General features: G+C 39.1%; 1 protein-coding gene across 1 annotated transcript in view; it reads left to right on the forward strand.

Moving 5' to 3' along the window:
- The window catches only part of Atf6 (activating transcription factor 6), a 158799-nt gene that overhangs the window by 15212 nt on the left and 125996 nt on the right, over positions 1–17591 (forward strand). The window contains exons 3-7 of the mRNA XM_038349564.1: positions 495–582; positions 3300–3406; positions 8746–8872; positions 9663–9866; positions 17271–17491. Of these exons, the coding sequence (XP_038205492.1) occupies positions 495–582; positions 3300–3406; positions 8746–8872; positions 9663–9866; positions 17271–17491 (747 nt within the window). The remainder of the gene's footprint in view (positions 1–494; positions 583–3299; positions 3407–8745; positions 8873–9662; positions 9867–17270; positions 17492–17591) is intronic.

Raw genomic sequence — 17591 nt, forward strand, 5'->3', positions numbered from 1 at the left:
AGAATTCCATTTTGTGAATTTTATTTTAATTTTATTTTTTGACAGGATTTCTCTGTGTAGCTTTGGAGCTTGTCCAGGCTGGCCTTGAACTCACTGAGATCTGCCTGCTGCTGCCTCCCAAGTGCTAGGATTAAAGGCACGTGCCACCAACGCTTGGCCATAGAGGAAATGGACTCCATGACTCAAGATTAGTAAGATTTATTCTCACCATTTTGTGACTCTTTAATGGTCTGTTTTCACAGAAAAGAGTAAATCTCAGTAATCTCTGACTCATGGAGTCTGTTACCTATTCTAGTTGTTCTTGTCCTCCCACGAGCCAGAATGGCTGCATCTCTGGGTTCTCTAAAATGCGTCTGCAGTGTGAAGTGGTTGGCTTAGATTCTTTTTATTAGATTGGGTAGTAGCAATTATGTTATCCGTAGTAAACTGCCCGACGGTTTGATTCCAAGGTATGTGTATTTTGTTCTGATCATTTGCTGGTATGACACCTACAGGAAAATCATTTTGATCATCTTAACTTTGATTTGGATTTGATGCCGTGGGAATCCGACATTTGGAGCTCCAGTAGCCACTTCTGCTCAGGTAATGATGTGCTTTACCCTTCAGCGCTCCCGCCACACTCTTGGGATAGTTCCTAATACATGGATTAAGTGGTTCAGAAAACCCTGGCCAGCAGAGTTTGTGTAATGAAAAGGATGACGTTAGGGTTACCAGCAGTTAGGATCCCGATAGTGGGGTCCCCTGCATTTGATGTACATGCTTCTGAGGAAGGGGCACAACTTGGCTAATGCTGTATTTTTCAGGTGATCCAAACTTTGTAATGGCAACAGAGAGAACAGGAAATTGGCTGAAATATTTGTCTCCTGTGTTGGTTGCCTAGTATGCAATGATAGGCTGTTCACAGTCTGTTATTCAGAGCAGATCAACACACCATAAAACCCTTGTTATTTAAACAGAGAGTTCAACTGCAGTTTTACAATAGTTTACTTTGGATTTTAATGTTCAGTTTAATTTTTAAAAATTCAAATTTAAAGTTTATGAGTGTGAATGTTTTGCCTTCATGTATGTCTGCACCACTGTGTGTCTGGTGCCCAAAGAGAGCAGAAGAGGTGTCTGAGCCCCTGAACTGGAGTGTGAGGAATTGAAGATGGGTCTTTCAGAAGATTAGTCAGTTCTTCTCCCTCCCTCCCTCCCTCCCTCCCTCCCTCCCTCCCTCCCTCCCTCCCTCCCTCCCTCCCTCCCTCCGACCCTCCCTCCCTCCGACCCTCCCTCCCTCCCTCCAACCCTCCCTCCCTCCGACCCTCCCTTCCTCCAGCCCTCCCTCACTCCAACCCTCCCTCCTTTCTTTCTTCTCTTTCTTTGTTAGTCAGTTCTTAACTACTGAGCATCTCTAGCTCTAATGCTGTTATTTTTTTTTTTTTGAATTAAAGCTTTTTATTTCTCTTTAGCCCTGGCTAGCGTGATTACACGTTATACATTTTCCCCTGACTTCATGCAGCTTCTTCAGCCACTCAGGTTTTGTTCTACAGGTTTTGTTATTTTAAGACCCTTGAGCCAACCTACTGAAGGATAAAAATTACACTTTTTTTTTTTCGAAAGAAAATAACATTCTCATAACTTATAGTTTCTTCTTACTAATACATCTTACTTTGTTTGTTAACTAGATATGAAAGTTATTCCCTTTTTTTCTGGTGTGTGTAAGTGTGGTGCATGTGTGTAGCATATATATTTATGTGTGTAGAGGCTAGAGGAATTGTGTTCCCTCCTCACTTAGCAATATTTTTCTGTGTATGACTGTTTTATTCGCATGTATGTTTGTGCACCGTGTGAGTGCCTGTTGCCTGTGGAGGTCAGAAGAGGACATCAGCTCCCCTGGAGCTGGAGTTATGGACAGTTGTGAGCTGCCCCATGGGTGGTGGGATCAAACCGAGGTCCTCTGTTAGAACAGCAAGTGTTCATAGCTGTGGCCTCATCTCTCTATTCCCCTCACCTCCTGAGTTATTTCTTTGAGACAGGGGCTCTCCCAGAACCCAGAGCTCATGTTTTTTGGTGAGGCTGGCAGCTAGCAGCATTGATTTTTTTGTTTGTTTGTTTGTTTTTGAGATAGGGTTTTTCTGTGTAACAGCCCTGGCTATCCTGGAACTCACTCTGTAGACCAGGCTGGCCTCAATTCACTGAGACCTGCCTGCCTCTGCTTCCCCAAGTGCCTGGTTTAAAGGCATGTGCCATCACCGCCCAGCACACTGATATTCTTAAAGGAATATGATAAGATTGGGTTTGAGTGTGCTGAGAGAACCTGGGACAGGTTGTTACTGATAGGCCAAGGCTGATAAGAGAAATTGAGGGATGTTTTCTCCTGTCTTCTAGTATGTTTCCTTCTTGCGTGCCCCATCTATACTGTCTAAAAGGAAACTGACTTAGAAATATATTAATAATTAGTGTCACAGATTATAGGAATTGAGATAGAGTGCATATAATCAGCACATTTTCCCTGTTAAATACCTTCCTATCTCTACCCTTCCTATTCTTCCTTTGATGTTCTTATTTTTCTCAATTCCTGTCTTCTCTCATAGAATATGGGTTACACAAGTGTTCTCCACTTGGGAACCTAATATGATGGTTGTTTTAAGGTTCTTAGATTTAGTTACACAGTAGTAATTAGAAAACTTGGGTGGGATGTAGCTCAGTGGTAAAGTGTTTATGTAGCATGCAGAGTCCTGAGGTTGACATTCAGCATCCCAAAAACAACAGCAACAGCTAACTAACCAACCAACTAGACAAACAAAAGCCAAAAATGATACAAAAAACTAAGAATCTAGTGAGAACATTGACCTTGTATTTTCCATATTTTATGGTGGGAGTCAGGAGCTGAGCAAGATCAGTAAAATGAGGGGGAAGAGATCTGTAGGATTTAGCTGGGAGAATGCTGGTTATTCTTGTTTCTTTTCTCTTTCTGGGTATTTGACTTTTTGTGTATGGTCTATATAATATTGAAAACATAGAAAAGCTTATAGAGTAGAAGAATGTTTCTTCTATTGCTCCTCAGCCAAGATAGGAAGTAGCAACTATGTAACCAATTTCTCCCTTTGGGCTCTCCTGAGAGTTAGTGCAGATGCAGCTTCCTACAGGAGTGGAAGTGTACACTGTTTGCTGATCCTTAGTTTTTCATTGAAATGACATACTTTTGTAACTTTCCCCTCACTACTGATAGAATTTTAAGAGACCATTACTTTATTTTATACTCATTGTTTTGCATTTATATGGATTTGAGTGTAAAACCTTTTCTCCATGTCTTTCAGTTAAAGATATTAAGGCAGAACCCCAGCCTCTTTCTCCAGCTTCCTCAAGTTGTTCAGTCTCATCTCCCCGGTCTGTAGACTCCTGCTCGTCTACTCAGCATGTTCCTGTAAGTGGCTAGTCTATTGTGATGAACTGGGTTCTAACGGGGGAGGCAGCTGACAGTACGTGTTTCAAGGAACCTTATTCCTCTGAGGAAGATGTGACTTGACAAGGGACTCGTGGGAGTGAGAAGGCTGTTAGCTTCATAGGTTTGGCTCACCCCCCTTTGTTCTCACTTTCTTAGTGCCTAATGGTCTTTGCTTGTTTGTATATTTTCTTTCTATGCTTCCCTTTCCTCTCTACTAGAGTATACATTCTTTAAGGACATGGAGGAATGCAAGATTTATAATTCCTGGCTCACAGAACCTGGGATATGATCTGTTTAGTTCAGGAACTCCTACCATTGTCTTTGGCATGAACTAAGATCTTTACAAAAGTCTGGTAGCTCCTTTGGAGTGTGTCTGTCTCAGCTTTGAGGTCAAGAAAATGAAGTACCTGATTAAATACGAAAAAGCTAAAACATAAGAAGAAAAGTCAAATTAATGTTTCATGTTTTATCTTTTGTAAATTAGGTATCTTTATTCTGGAAGGTTCTATATTTAACCAATTACTAAATCTTGGTGATTCTATACTCCCCCCCCCACCCCCCCGCCCGTGAGTGTGTGTAGACGACAACCTTCAGGAGTTGGTTCTTTCCTTCTCCCATGTTGGGGATCGGACTAAGTTTCTCGGGCCTGTATGGCAAGCATTTTTTACCTGCTGAATCATCATCTTTCCAGCCCTTTTTTCACTTACTATTTCTTAGTTTTTTTTTTCTCACATTTTTCAGGCCATCATCATCTGACCTTAGGATAAAAGACATTAGGATTTTAACTGGTGGTCTGCCTACCAACTCTCCAAACCTTTGTTGGTAGAGTCATCTTTAAAGATGAATCTCCTAAAATAAAATTGACTAAGTTCTTTGCCTTATAACCTTTTAATAACTTCCAGATACTTAAAGCATGACATTCAAATCCTCTGTGTGCTGAGTCCTTCAAGATCTGCCCGTGTTTACCTCTAGCCGTTTCAGTCTTGCTTTGCACCTCCCATCTCCAGACTCCGCTTAGCTTGAGCCCTGTGGGTCTCCTCTGAGAGCTGCTGTGGGCTCATGCAGTCCTGTGCTAGGCGCTTCGCGGCACTGGGCTACGCTCTGGAGACAGCATCTAACCATAGCGCTGTATTAGTGACTTTCCTGTTGCTGTGATAGAACCCCTACCCAAAATAACTCAGGAAGTAAAGGTTTATTTTGGAAGGTATGGCAGCGTGGAGTGAGGCTGCTGCTCTTGTTGTAGCTGGTCAGAAAGAAGACAGATGAATGCTTCGCTCTGCTTGTTTTCTGTGTGTTTCAGGCTGGACCTTTGGCCCATGGAATGGTGCTGCGCACATCTAGGGTGGGTCTTCCTAGCTCAGTCTAATCAAAGCTCCCTCATGGATATGCCTAGAGATTTGTATTCAAGGCAGTTCTTGAGCCTGTCAGTTAAGGGTGGCATCATTCATGTGATCCTGCTGCCTCAGCATCCCGCGTGCTGGGATTACAGAGTTCTTTTTTAAAAGTAGAGTCTTTCTGGGTTGCCCAGGCTGGATTCAGTGCAGGAATGTGACACTGTGTCTGACTTGGGTTCTTTTTTTTTTTTCCTTTTTTTTGGGGGGGGGGCAGGGTTTCACTGTCAAGCCCTGTCTGGCCTGGAACTAATTTGGAGATCAGGCTGGTCTTGAACTTGTGGAGATTCTTCTGCTTCAGCCTTCTGAGTGCTAAGATTAAAGATGTGTTCCAGGATACTCAGCCTGGTTTTCTATTGCTTATTGTTTTTTATTTCTATATTTATATAAAATATAAGTATTAATATATAATATAATTAAATATATAACATAACAAATATAATATATAATATAATATAATATAATTAAATAAATATATAAACTAAAATATAAAATGTATATTTTATAAATAAAATATATTTACTATTATGGTTACTACTAGTACTGCTATTATTATTATTATTGATACTCTTCCTCATCCTCATTTCTTTTTTCTGCCTTCTACTTCTCTTCCTCCTTTCTTCCTATTTTTACTTCTCCTGTTTTTCAAAAGGTTTTTATCACTTATAAAGACATTCTCTAATGTTTACTTTTTATTGATTTTTTTTGTTTTGTTTTTTGAAGCAGGGTTTCTTTCTCTGTGTTGCCCGGGCTGTCCTGTAGCTCATTCTGAACCAAGCTGGCCTTGAATTTAGATATCTACCTGCCCCTGCCTCTCTCCTGAAATTAAGGGCGTGTGCCACCACCTTCAGCCTATGTTTTTATTCTTTTTATCTTGCTTACATTGTCTTTTCATTTGGAGTAACCTTAAATTTCAAAGTATTTTGCAGAGATCTTGTCTAAACCATTTGAGAGGCGGTTGCCCCAGGTGGACTGAACTCCAAATACTTTTAACGTCTGCCACCTATGAACAAGAATTTTTTTATTTAACAATACAGCCATCAAAACAAGGAACTAAACATTGATATATAATAATAATTTTATGTGTAGCCCCCATTTAGATTGTGTCAGATTCCCCAGTACTGTCCTCTAGACCAGCAGAAGCGTCCGGCTATATCGTACGTCCGGCTATATCGTACGTCCAGCTATATCGTATGTCGTTTTCTTACTGTTTTACTTTTCTTCGTTCTGGAACAATTCTTCTTTCTTGAGCTTTGTGATTGGATTGCCAGGCGTTTCTTCAGGATTGGATTCAGATTTTGTATCTGTGGTAGGAATGTCACAGACACGATTCTGTGTCTGTCTTTTGTTTGCTTTTGCTTTGTCTTTGAGAGAGGATCTGTTCAAGCTGGCTTTAAAGTTGCTAGTTAGTGGAAGATGACCTTCAGTTGATTCTCCTGCCTCTCTGTCTTTCAAAAGCTGAGGTAATAAGCACAAGCCACCCACCATCCGTCTTCTCATTTATTTTTGACGCTAAAGCTTCACTGTGGCGACCCAACTTCAGCTTGTACCGCTAATGGTGACGGTCACCTCAGTTAATTCCAGCTCCCGCCAGATGCGCAGCTATGACGTTATTCTTTCTCTCTTGGCTAGTTGCCAGCATTTTATGAAAAAGGCACTTTAAAATCATGAAAAAGTCCTGTTTTTACAAAAGGAACGTTTACATTTTTATTTTGTGTATGTGCATGATGCATGTGTGTATTCGTGGATAGGTCACGGGGAATGTGTGGAAGGCAGACTCTGCCATGTGGGTTCTGGGATTGAACTCAGCGCACTTTTTTATGATACTCATTTGCCTGTTTGTTAGCATGGGCTCATTGTTGCCCATTTCATTTAGATTATGTATAATCCATTGCTGTGGTTATTTATTCCTATTGCTCCTGTGATCTTTTACTGTTTTCATTGTGCCTAGCCATCTTACATCAAGGCTTTCTCCTGGGCCATTGCCTCACCCTTGCCCTGACCTCTCAGATCACAGGGTTCCCCTTGTGCATGCCCTCCCTAGCCTTCTGGTGCTCTGTTAAGGCCCCCAGGCATGGATGGTGGTCCTGCAGCGCCATCTAGTGGCTAATGGTTAAATTATTCAGGAAGAAATATTTTCTATATGAGTATTAATACAAATTTCTCATGTTTTATTTTTAATATATAGATCTCAGATTAATTTGAAATTTTCTTATATGTGATGCAAGATACAGGCTTAATTTTATGTTTCTCTAAATTATTATCAAAATGTTTATGCCAATATTATTTCTTAAAAGATTTGTTTTTCTCCTAACTGATTTTAGTTACAGGCATATATTTTAAATTTATGCAAATGTTATTATATTAGGTATCCTATTTAAATATGTATTATTATTAATTTATATTTTGGGTATTGATACAAACTCGTGCTTTGAAGTTCAAGCTAGCCTTGAACTCAATGATACTCTGCTTTAGCTGTTTGAGTGATAAGGTTAAAGGGCGTACCACATGCCTGGATTTTATTTACTTTTAAAGATTAATTCATATTGCTCTATATACATAAAATCTGTTGCCTCTAACTGCATATTTTGATAAGCATTCATTGTATTTTACCCATATCATGAAGAATATTGTGAAAAAATATTCTCTTGTGGACCTGTGTCCACACAGAATCCCTTTGGGAGGTATGTCCAAGAATAGAAAAAAGCAGGTGGCAGGCCACAGACACTCATTTTGACAACTTCAGCTCTCTGGGTGTTGCCGTAGGTACTCTGCAGGCTCATCAGCAGTGATTGGGGGCCTTGGAGCTTTTCTGCTAATGCTTGATGTTATCTGTTTTTTTTTTTTTTGTTTAATTTTGATTTCTTTGATTACTGATTGTTTTCAAACTCTACATTTTCATTATGCATTTCTGATCTTCTATAAATGGTTTATTCTTGTCTTTTGATAGTTTTTCTATGGATTTGCTGTCATTTTTGTGTTATTTTCAAGAATCAGTTGCATGTTTAAGATATTAAACTGTGTTCCGCAGTTCCTACGTGTGTGTTGGTGTATAAGGAGGCTGGTTCCTCAGGAATACCTCACCTTTGTGAGACAGCCTCACTTGCCTTGACCTAACTGATCAGGTGGCTGACCAGAGAGCCCCAGGGATCCCCCTGTCTGCACCTTCCCAGCACTGGAACTGTAGTGTGAGAGGGCAAGCTCTTTAGTGACCCATTTCCCCAGCTCCGAAGTTTCAGACTCTTGCTGGGTTTAGGTATTGCTGGTCTCATTTCCCTATTAACTGCCAACTTTGTAGTCTTTATGACATAAAACTCTCAGTTGTTACTGCCAAGTTTGTATTTTTTATGATGGATAAACTCTCAATTGTCAATTAGCCTCCCACATCTTTTTTTTTTTTAAGATTTTGCTTTAGATAATTTTATTTTATATGTAGAAGTGTTTGCCTACATATATGTATGTGTGCCATGTGTTTGCTTAGTGTCTGCAGAGGTCGGAAGAGGATGTCAGATACCCTAGAACTAGAGTTATAGGTGGTTGTGAAATACCTTGTGAATGCTGGGAACTGAACCTGGGTCATCTGCAAGAATAGCAAATAAATGGGAAAGTATATTAATTGTAGTTCTAGCCTTATGATGATAAATATGTTTGTATGACTCAGAACCAAGTAAGCTCTGAAGTTTGTGGGACGAAGTGGAGAGACCGATAACGATTTCTGTTTACTACACAAGTGCAGTATACAGATGCTATCTGAGTTACATCCTTGAGGCTGATGAGAGTTGATTTATCAGTAGTCGCTTCATATTGTACTTTATCTTCGCAGTAAGTTGTCCTGCGCACTTCTCATATGCTCTTGTTCCCTTTCTAAGTAATTTGTTGCCAGAAGGTTGTACTCATAGGCATCAATTTGTTTGTGTTTTGCTGCAGGAGGAGTTGGATTTGTCTTCCAGCTCCCAGTCTCCCCTTTCCTTATATGGTGAAAGCTGTAACAGCCCCTCTTCTGTAGAGCCACTCAAAGAAGACAAGCCTGTCATTGGTCCTGGAAACAAAACTGGTATCTGTCTGTCTCCCAATTTCTATTATTTCTATTTTAGATAACGTAGGTTCAATTTTTAAAAGGAAAATATTAGATTAAGCATATATTTATTAAGCTGGCTTATATTTTAAAATTAGTGTATCATTTTATTTTATGTATATGGGTGTTTTATATGCATTTTTGTATGTGAATCAACTGTGTGCCTCCTGCCTCCAGACGCTAAAAGAGGGCTTCAAATCCCCTGGAACTGGGATTATAAAGTAGCTGTAAGCTGTTCCAGATTTCAGGTCTTCTTGAAGAGCAACCAGTACTCTTAAGTGCTGAACCATCTTTCCAGCCCCTAAATGAGTATATTATATAGTTGTTGTTCTGAATGATTACTGTGAAGAGGACAAGGGAATAAAATCTTTTGTGATGGGCCTTGTCTTCACAGGTGAAATAAACTTAAAATAGACATGGATCTGTCATCTTCAGGAGGGGTTGTAAGGGTCCTGGCAAGGAGACTGAATGTGAGAGGTGACGACTCTTACCTCATGCTAGTCTAGACATTATTCAGTAGTTTTAGCATCGTCCTTACCAGTTCACGGTCCCCTTTACAAAGCTGCAGAAAGGACGATCCCAGACTGAGGGCTCTCTTCAGTCCAGTCATGTAAAGAATGGCTGGGTTTACACTCACTGGTGATTGTTCTTAGAAGTCAAGATAATGCATAGAGGAAAGTATATAATATAATATAATATAATTATAATATAATATAAATGTTTTCTTTATTTTCTTCAGATTGATTTGAGGTTTTGTTTTTTCCTCCAGAACATGGACTGACTCCAAAGAAAAAAAATCAAATGAGTTCAAAACCTTCAGTTCAGCCCAAGCCTTTATTACTTCCAGCAGTACCCAAGACTCAAACAAATGCCAGTGTTCCAGCAAAAACCATCATTATTCAGACACTCCCAGCCCTTATGCCACTGGCAAAGCAGCAATCGATCATCAGTATACAGCCTGCACCCACTAAAGGTACCTGTGTAGACTATGGTGCTCTGTGTTTATTGGAAGCACTAAGGCTTATATAACGTGAGTTATTTTAATTTGGGTTATAGTTTTTGAGCATGCACCATGGTGTCAGGAATTTACTTGGATCTGAGGGCTTTGCAGAGATGACTGATATAGTTTCTGTCCTTGTGGGGACAGAGTTCTACAGGTCACTGATATCTGTTGCCTCTTCTCTTCTTACAGGTTTTATTGGGATAATATCTGTATTTAAGGCACCAATTTTTTGTTCTTGTTGATTTCTTTTTAAATTGTTTAAATTGGTTTATTTTTAAATCTTTATTTTTAATTTTAAAAAAATTGTTAAAATAAAAATTTTATTTTATTTAAATTGTTTTATTTATTTAAATGATTTTATATATATCAATCTCTCTCTCTCTCTCTCTCCCTTCCTCCCTTCTCCCCTTCTACCATCTCCCATGATCCCCATGCTTTTTTATTTCTTTTTTGAAACAGAGTTTCATTATGTATCCTTTAGTGGCCTGGAACTCTATAAGTAGACCAGGCTGACCTCAAATCAACAGAGATCTACCTGTTTCTGCATCCTGAGTGCTGGGACTAATGGTGTGCACCACACTTGACTGAGGCTTTTGATATTGTGAAATCATTTGGGAGATTTTGTTTGTATTGCTACTTTATTCTGAGATTATTCTAACTATGGTCTTTTTTGCTTTGTTTTGTTTTTGAGGGGTGGTTATGATTTAAAATAATAAGGACCATTTCAAATCAAGTATGTGTTGAACAATAACTCTGGCTCTTAATTTCTGAGGAGACTGTGTGGTTTGGTAAGCAAGGCATTGAACTAGGTTTTAGAACTGACTGCTGCCAGCTAGCTCAGAATTGGTGTTTTTCTGTATTTTACCCACTAGATGGCCTCACGTGCTTGGGTCTACAAGAAAGTTTACTATTGAAAGAAGTTCAGCTTTGAGGGTTTGGTAATTTTGAGTTATGGGACATCTCCTAGGCAGCTTCGTCGCCATTGTACTTGCACTGATCTCTATGCACAAGGCTATGAGAAGATTTATGCAGTACTCATTTCTCAGGATCTAATTTATTGGCAACATTTAGCACTAGGAGTTAATAGGGCATGTGTAAGTAAACATCAGAGTTACATTTACTTTTATGGCTGTATCTGCATTTATGAATGGCTAGCGCATTTCTTCGGAGCATGGTTTCAATGAGAGAGGCTTCATAAATTTGATCATGTGTATTAACCTTGTTTATTAAGTGACCATAGGCAATTAGACATCAATAAAAAGAACTAAACAAAAAGGTTCCCAGATAAAAGAACAATGCTAATAGATAAAATAGTTTGAAATACCTTCCCCCATTTAGGATAAACTCTTTGAAATAAGGCAAAAGACTTACTGTATATTCATATAGAGTTTTAGGAATAGTTCTTAAATCTTTTGCCAAGACCTCAAAATGATTTGTGTATATCTGAAAGCTAAGAATTTGAGTTCATGAAGAATCTTCTTACAGTTCCCACAGCTATTAAAACATGTATAAAATTCTAAGTCTGGTGCTAATATGGCCGTATGTAAAGGAGGGGGATGGCCTCAGGAATCAGTTGGCTTTAAACTGTTGCCTGTGCTTAAGTGGTGGATCTCTGTTTTTGAGAAAGGATTTCTCTGTGTAGTCCTGGCTGTCCTGGCCTGGAACTCCCTCTGTAGACCAGCTGACCTCAAACCCAGAGATCTACCTGCCTCTGCCTCTGCCTCCTGAGAGCCAGGATTAAAGGCTTGTGCCACCACCACACTGAGATCTTTACTTATAGCAAAAACCAGATTATTCTTTTCCAAGCATTTTATCAGTTCCAGAGGTTAAAAATCATACATTCTGAACTTCAGTGATTTTACATGATCTGAAGACTGTTTTTTTTTGATGAGCATGTGCCAATAGATTGTTTTTATAATGTAATCTATGGATTTTGGTATTAGTATTACAACTTGCAGATTAAATGTGTGTCTTTCATATATTATTATTTTAATTTGAGAGTGGAATGAGAGGAAGAAAGGGCTGGGGTGATTGATTGCTCAGTCAGTAAAACGCTTCCTACATAAGCATGGGAACCTGAGTTCAGATGCCTAGCACCCACATAAAAAGCTGGGTAGGACACTCTAGTGCCTTTATGGAGATAGGCAGATCCCTTAGAGGTCACAGAGCAGCTTGCCTGGCTAACTGATAAGGTCCAGTTTCAGGGAGAGGCCTGTCTCAAAAAGTAAGGTGGAGAGCCACTGAAGACACCTGTCATCAACCTCTGGCCTCAACACACATGTACACACATTTGAAAACATACATATACTACATGGACAAAAAAGAAAAATGGCAGAGATGTAATACTTACAGATTTAAGTTCATATTCTCTAATGTGGGGTTAAAGTGCTTCACAATTTGGTTCCAACTTAGTTTTCTAACTTTACAGTATAGCTTCATTATTTTCTATAGAACTTTGTGCCAGTCTAATTAACCTGGCATTGTCTATTGAATTCTGCCAACTTGGATTGTTTTTCTATATTTTTGCTTCTAAGTCTTCTGTGCCTTGTAAGAATGTTGTAAGTAGAGCAGTTGAAAGATGATTAAAGCCTAGACTATCTGAAAATGGAGAACCAGGATGGGAAGTAGAGCTGTTACAAAGCCTAGCATTGTAAGGGGTGGTAATTGACGGGGGCATGTGTGGGGGAGAGAGGCCGTGAGGGCAGAGAGGAAAGTCTTTTTGGTGATGTCTATGTTTGTCTTAGACTTTTTTGATGATACCACAAATCCCTGAAATTAGGGGATGCATAAAGAGTAACATCTTGTAAGCGGGGATGGTTGAGTGAAGCTAACTTGTCTGGCCGGCCAAGGCTTAGTAATTAATTATATTATACTATATATTACAATTAATTAATCTTCTAAAAATGTAATCGGTTTTATTCTCAGAATTCTGCTTTTTAATTGCGATTTAAATTTGTATAAATAGTTTCGTACCAATTGCGAAGACTAATGAGTTGATAGTACAGGGAAGCTACTATTAGTGTAGAAAAAGGGCCAATAATGAATGGATGCTAAGCTGTTGTTATTTGTCAGACGTTCTTCTAAGGGCTTAAAAATACATTATCTTATTTAATAGTTACATATCTCTCAGGATAAGTATTAATATTTTTATTTTATAGATGAGAAAACTTGGTGCAAAGAAATATGTAACCAAGTTGACACAAGTATGCTAAAACAAAGTAGGTATTCCTTAAATGTTTGCTATGTAGTTTGCAGTTTTTGAAGAAAGTTAAAAAGAAAGAACTGATCATGAAAATCAGTGGTCGTATCATTCAGCATTGCTTTAGCATTGAATCCAGCTGTTGTCCATGAAGGGGATTTGCCTGTGATACTAGAGAGGATTTGGAGTGTGCAAACGGATAAACCACCCTTTGGTGTGTTCTGTTTTATGTGTTTCCACACCAGGAATAGTCCCTATGTTCAGCTGCTAACTACTGAATGCCCCAAACAGTCCTTTGTGTTGTAGTCTTCAGCCTGGTCAGCACTTAGCAAGTAACTACGAGAGCCTTTTGTTCTTGGACAGACTGTAATAGAAATTTAGTGGTTCCTGCCATTCTGTCTTGAACTTGAACATGCCTAAAATCTTTAGAGGACCCTTGATTTAGGTAAAGTGAAGACAGTTGGGGACTTTAGGGTGTAAGAGCTTGAAATACAGCGTGGAGTAAGGGAGGCGGCAGTGGCCTGGTAGGACATGAGTTGTATTGGTGGACAGATTGTCTTGGTAATCCTATCTCCATAAGATGCAGTTCTCTTGGCTGGAACTAGGGACAGTGAGACAGGGGACAGTGAAATTGGATTCTCTCTCTCTCTCTCTCTCCTTTCTTTCCTTGCCTTCTCCTTCCTTCTTTTCTTTCTTTTTAGTAATGGAATTGAACCTAAGGCCCTGTCCATACTTGGCGAGTTCTCTACCACTACCTCTGAACTCTATACATTCCCCAGCCTTCTTTTCACTTTCTGTTTTGAGACAGAGTCTCATTGAGTTGCTTAGGCTAACCTTGAATTCCCTCTGTAGCCCTAGTTGACCTTGAATTTGTGATCCTTTTATCCTGGCTAGGATTATAGGATTTATAATGAGGATTATAGGCCTATACTGCCAGGCCCAGTTTTGGATTATTTTTTAAAATTAGTTTTAAGGAATATTACAGACATTCACAGTGTTATTTACCAGTGCTTTAAATCTACATTTGGGTCTACAGGTCTGATCCTTTCTTTGAGGTGATTCAATATGTTTATTATCTCCTCTGTTCTTCGGAATAAGCTCAAAGTTTGGAACAATGTTTAGAGGAAGGAAGGTTTTCTTTTTTTATATAATCATAATTTTAAGCTTAGAAGGCATGGAACATTGTTTCTGCGGACATTGTTCTCTTCTCCAAGTGTTGGCTTATGCCAGTGGTTCTGTATGGTGGGGTGGTGGGGTGGTGGGGTGGTGGGGTTGAGCGGAAAAGCAGTAGCCATACAGCATTTTACAAGGCATCAATTCTCTACTTGTTCTAAGATGTTATTGTAAATCTAATAATTTATTTCATTTATTGTTGTACAATTATTTCAAAAAATTGATGGCTATATCTTTTGTTAATTTTATTTGATACTTTTATTGTTTTGGTTTTGAGATGGTATCTTAATACATAGTCCAAGGCTGCTCTTGAACCAAAAATCCTCCTTGGATTTATAGCCATACATTATTATACCAATACAAATTCATAGCTAAATTCTTTTTTTAATATTTATTTATTATGTATACAATATTCTGTCTGTGTGTATGCCTGCAGGCCAGAAGAGGGCAGCAGACCTCATTACAGATGGTTGTGAGCCACCATGTGGTTGCTGGGAATTGAACTCAGGACCTCTGGAAGAGCAGGCAATGCCCTTAACCGCTGAGCCATCTCTCCAGCCCCATAGCTAAATTCTTAGTAGTCTTTTCTCATGTGCATTTTCACAGTCCATAGAAACCCACAGACACCATGATTATCTCATATGGCCGAGCTGTCTCTTTGATGTACAAGAAGAGTACTTTTGGACATGGTAGCATGTACCTATAATTCCAGCACTTGGGAGGTTGAGGCTAGAGAATTATGAATTGAGGTTAGCCTGGGCTACATAGCAGGTTGCAGGTCTTTGAGCTACATCGTGAGATCTTGTTTCAAAAACCCCAGGACTTAGTGGTAGAAGACCTGCCTGGCTTGTGCAAGGCCTTGGGTTAAAACTCTAATGCCTGAGAAGTAAGTATATGCAGTTAGAAATCCTCTTCAGTTTTTACATCATAGTAAGTCTATCTTTTTAATACCAGCTTGACTTAATGTCTTATTCAGTGTTGTTAAAAACACAGTCCTTGTTCATCTATTATTTAAATATTACTTTTTTCTTATATTTCTGGCCTGACTATATATTCATATAACTACCTTTAACCCATTTCTCCATTTTGGTGAATTTATTTTATAACAGAGGTCAGTTTATGGGAAACGAGAAGATAAACATATTTAGCAATGTTATGCCCCACTAAATTGTATGTATTTCAAATTTATGCAATTAATTTAAAATTTTCTTATAAACTTACTACTTATAAGTGCTAATATATGAATTGAGAAAAATGGTGACTTTGAATTCTACTTCTGATCTGCTTTTTGAGGCCACTGAAACAAAGAATTTTATAAATGTGATCTTTTTTTAGCTAAGACAGATGTTCTCAACAAACAGGTGTTCTGAAAGTATTTTGATTTTCAGTTTTTCCCAACCCTTTGAAATATGAAACTGAATTTTATAAGTCATTTTAAACTGCCTGAACATAAAATGTCTGGTTGTCCTTGAAGAACTATAAATTTATATTGAATTAATGTTTCTGGTCATGATAGTACCTTTATTCAGCTAGATAAAGCCAAAGTACACAGATATTAGGCAAGGGTTTCAACACCTTATATAATTGTCAAGGGAAGGAAGCAGGCGGGTACCATTTCACTAGATCAGTGTTATGAGTTGTCCGTGCTTTCCTGAGGGTGGTGAGCGGAGTACGTGGCAATGAACGCAAGTTTAAGATAGTGGCAACCGCAAAGACTAGGAAAAGAGTTGAGATCATTGCTTTGGCAGCGATCGGAAAGGTTGGTATTATTTATAGATAGCCATTGTGTCTGTTAACTAAAATTCCATCTCATTTGGGTTTTTTGGGCATTTGTAATTACTTGACTCTTTCCTACATATTTGTATATGTATGTATTTGTAAATATAATTTAAAGGGTATAAAGGTATATTTGTTTAAAATAAGAAAAATTCATATAGAAACTAATAAACGTCAGAGGCTAATACTTGGAAAATGTAGGTATGACAACAAATTTGTTATGTGTTGGTATATTGAAGAAGATAAAAATGAACTACTGCCTGGTTTGTTTATGTTTCTAGTGAGTATTTTTGCGTCCTCCCCTCAGTACTGGGAATTACCTTGGGCCTTGTGCATGCAGGCAAGCCCTTTGCCACTCAGCTACATCCCCAGTCCACTTTTTATTTACTTTGTGAGATGAGGGTCTGAACGAACATGTGATTCTCCTACTTCAACCTCCATAGTGACTATTACAGGCTTGCATCATCAGGCCTGGCTTTAAAAAGGTTTTAAATTGAAATTGTGTGTGTGTGTGCACATGTGTGCACATGTGTATGTACTTGAAAAAGCCAGAAGATGGTGTCAAAACTCCTGGAGTTGTAAGTTGCAGTTGTAAGCTGCTCAGCGTGGACACTGGGAATCAAATCTGGACTCTCTTGAAGAGCAGTAAACACTCTTACCCCTGAGCCATCTCTCCTGGCCTTTTAAAATTTTATCAGTTGAGGTTTGCTGTGCTGTCCAAATGATCTACAGGTTCCTGGGTTTGAGTGGTTCCTCTGCCTCAGCCTCTCAGCTACTTAGACTATAGGTATGTATTACCATATCTGACTTAAAAATAGATTGTTAGCTGGGCAGTAGTGGCACACGCCTTTAATCCCAGCACTCAGGAGGCAGAGGCAGGCGGATCCCTGAGATCGAGGCCAGCCTGGTCTACAAGAGCTAGTTCCGGGACAGCCAGGGCTGTTACACAGAGAAACCCTGGCTCAAAAAAAAAAAAAAAAAAAAAAAAAAAAAAAAAAAAAAAAAGGAAAGCTTGTTAATGATGACTCAAAGAGGATGAACTTGGTTCCCATTAAAGACACAGCATCGGAGTCCCCTTAGTGTGCATTGCTATTGGTGATGTTTTATTTTACCCTGTGAAGTTCTTCAGGATTAATCTGTCTGTCTGTAGAGGAGACCTGAGTGTTCAACTGGTCCCTGACACAATAGCTGTGCACCACTTGATTCCTTGCTTTTTCTTAACTCAGGTCAGACTGTTCTGCTCTCTCAGCCTACTATGGTTCAACTTCAGGCCCCTGGAGTGCTGCCTTCTGCTCAGCCAGTTCTTGCTGTCGCTGGAGGAGCCACACAGCTACCTAACCATGTGGTGAACGTGGTGCCAGCCCCTGTGGTGAACAGTCCAGTGAGCGGAAAACTTTCCATGCCTAAACCTGTCCTACAAAGCACCACAAGAAGTCTGGGTTCAGATGTAAGTACCTACCCTTGAATGTACTTTTCTGTTGTGTAAGTATAGCAGTAGTCTCAGTTGACAATATTGTGAATATTTGTAGCAAAACATATCTAGTGAG

The sequence above is a fragment of the Arvicola amphibius genome, chromosome 12, assembly GCF_903992535.2.
Source record: "Arvicola amphibius chromosome 12, mArvAmp1.2, whole genome shotgun sequence".
In the NCBI taxonomy this organism is placed as follows: Eukaryota; Metazoa; Chordata; class Mammalia; order Rodentia; family Cricetidae; genus Arvicola; species Arvicola amphibius.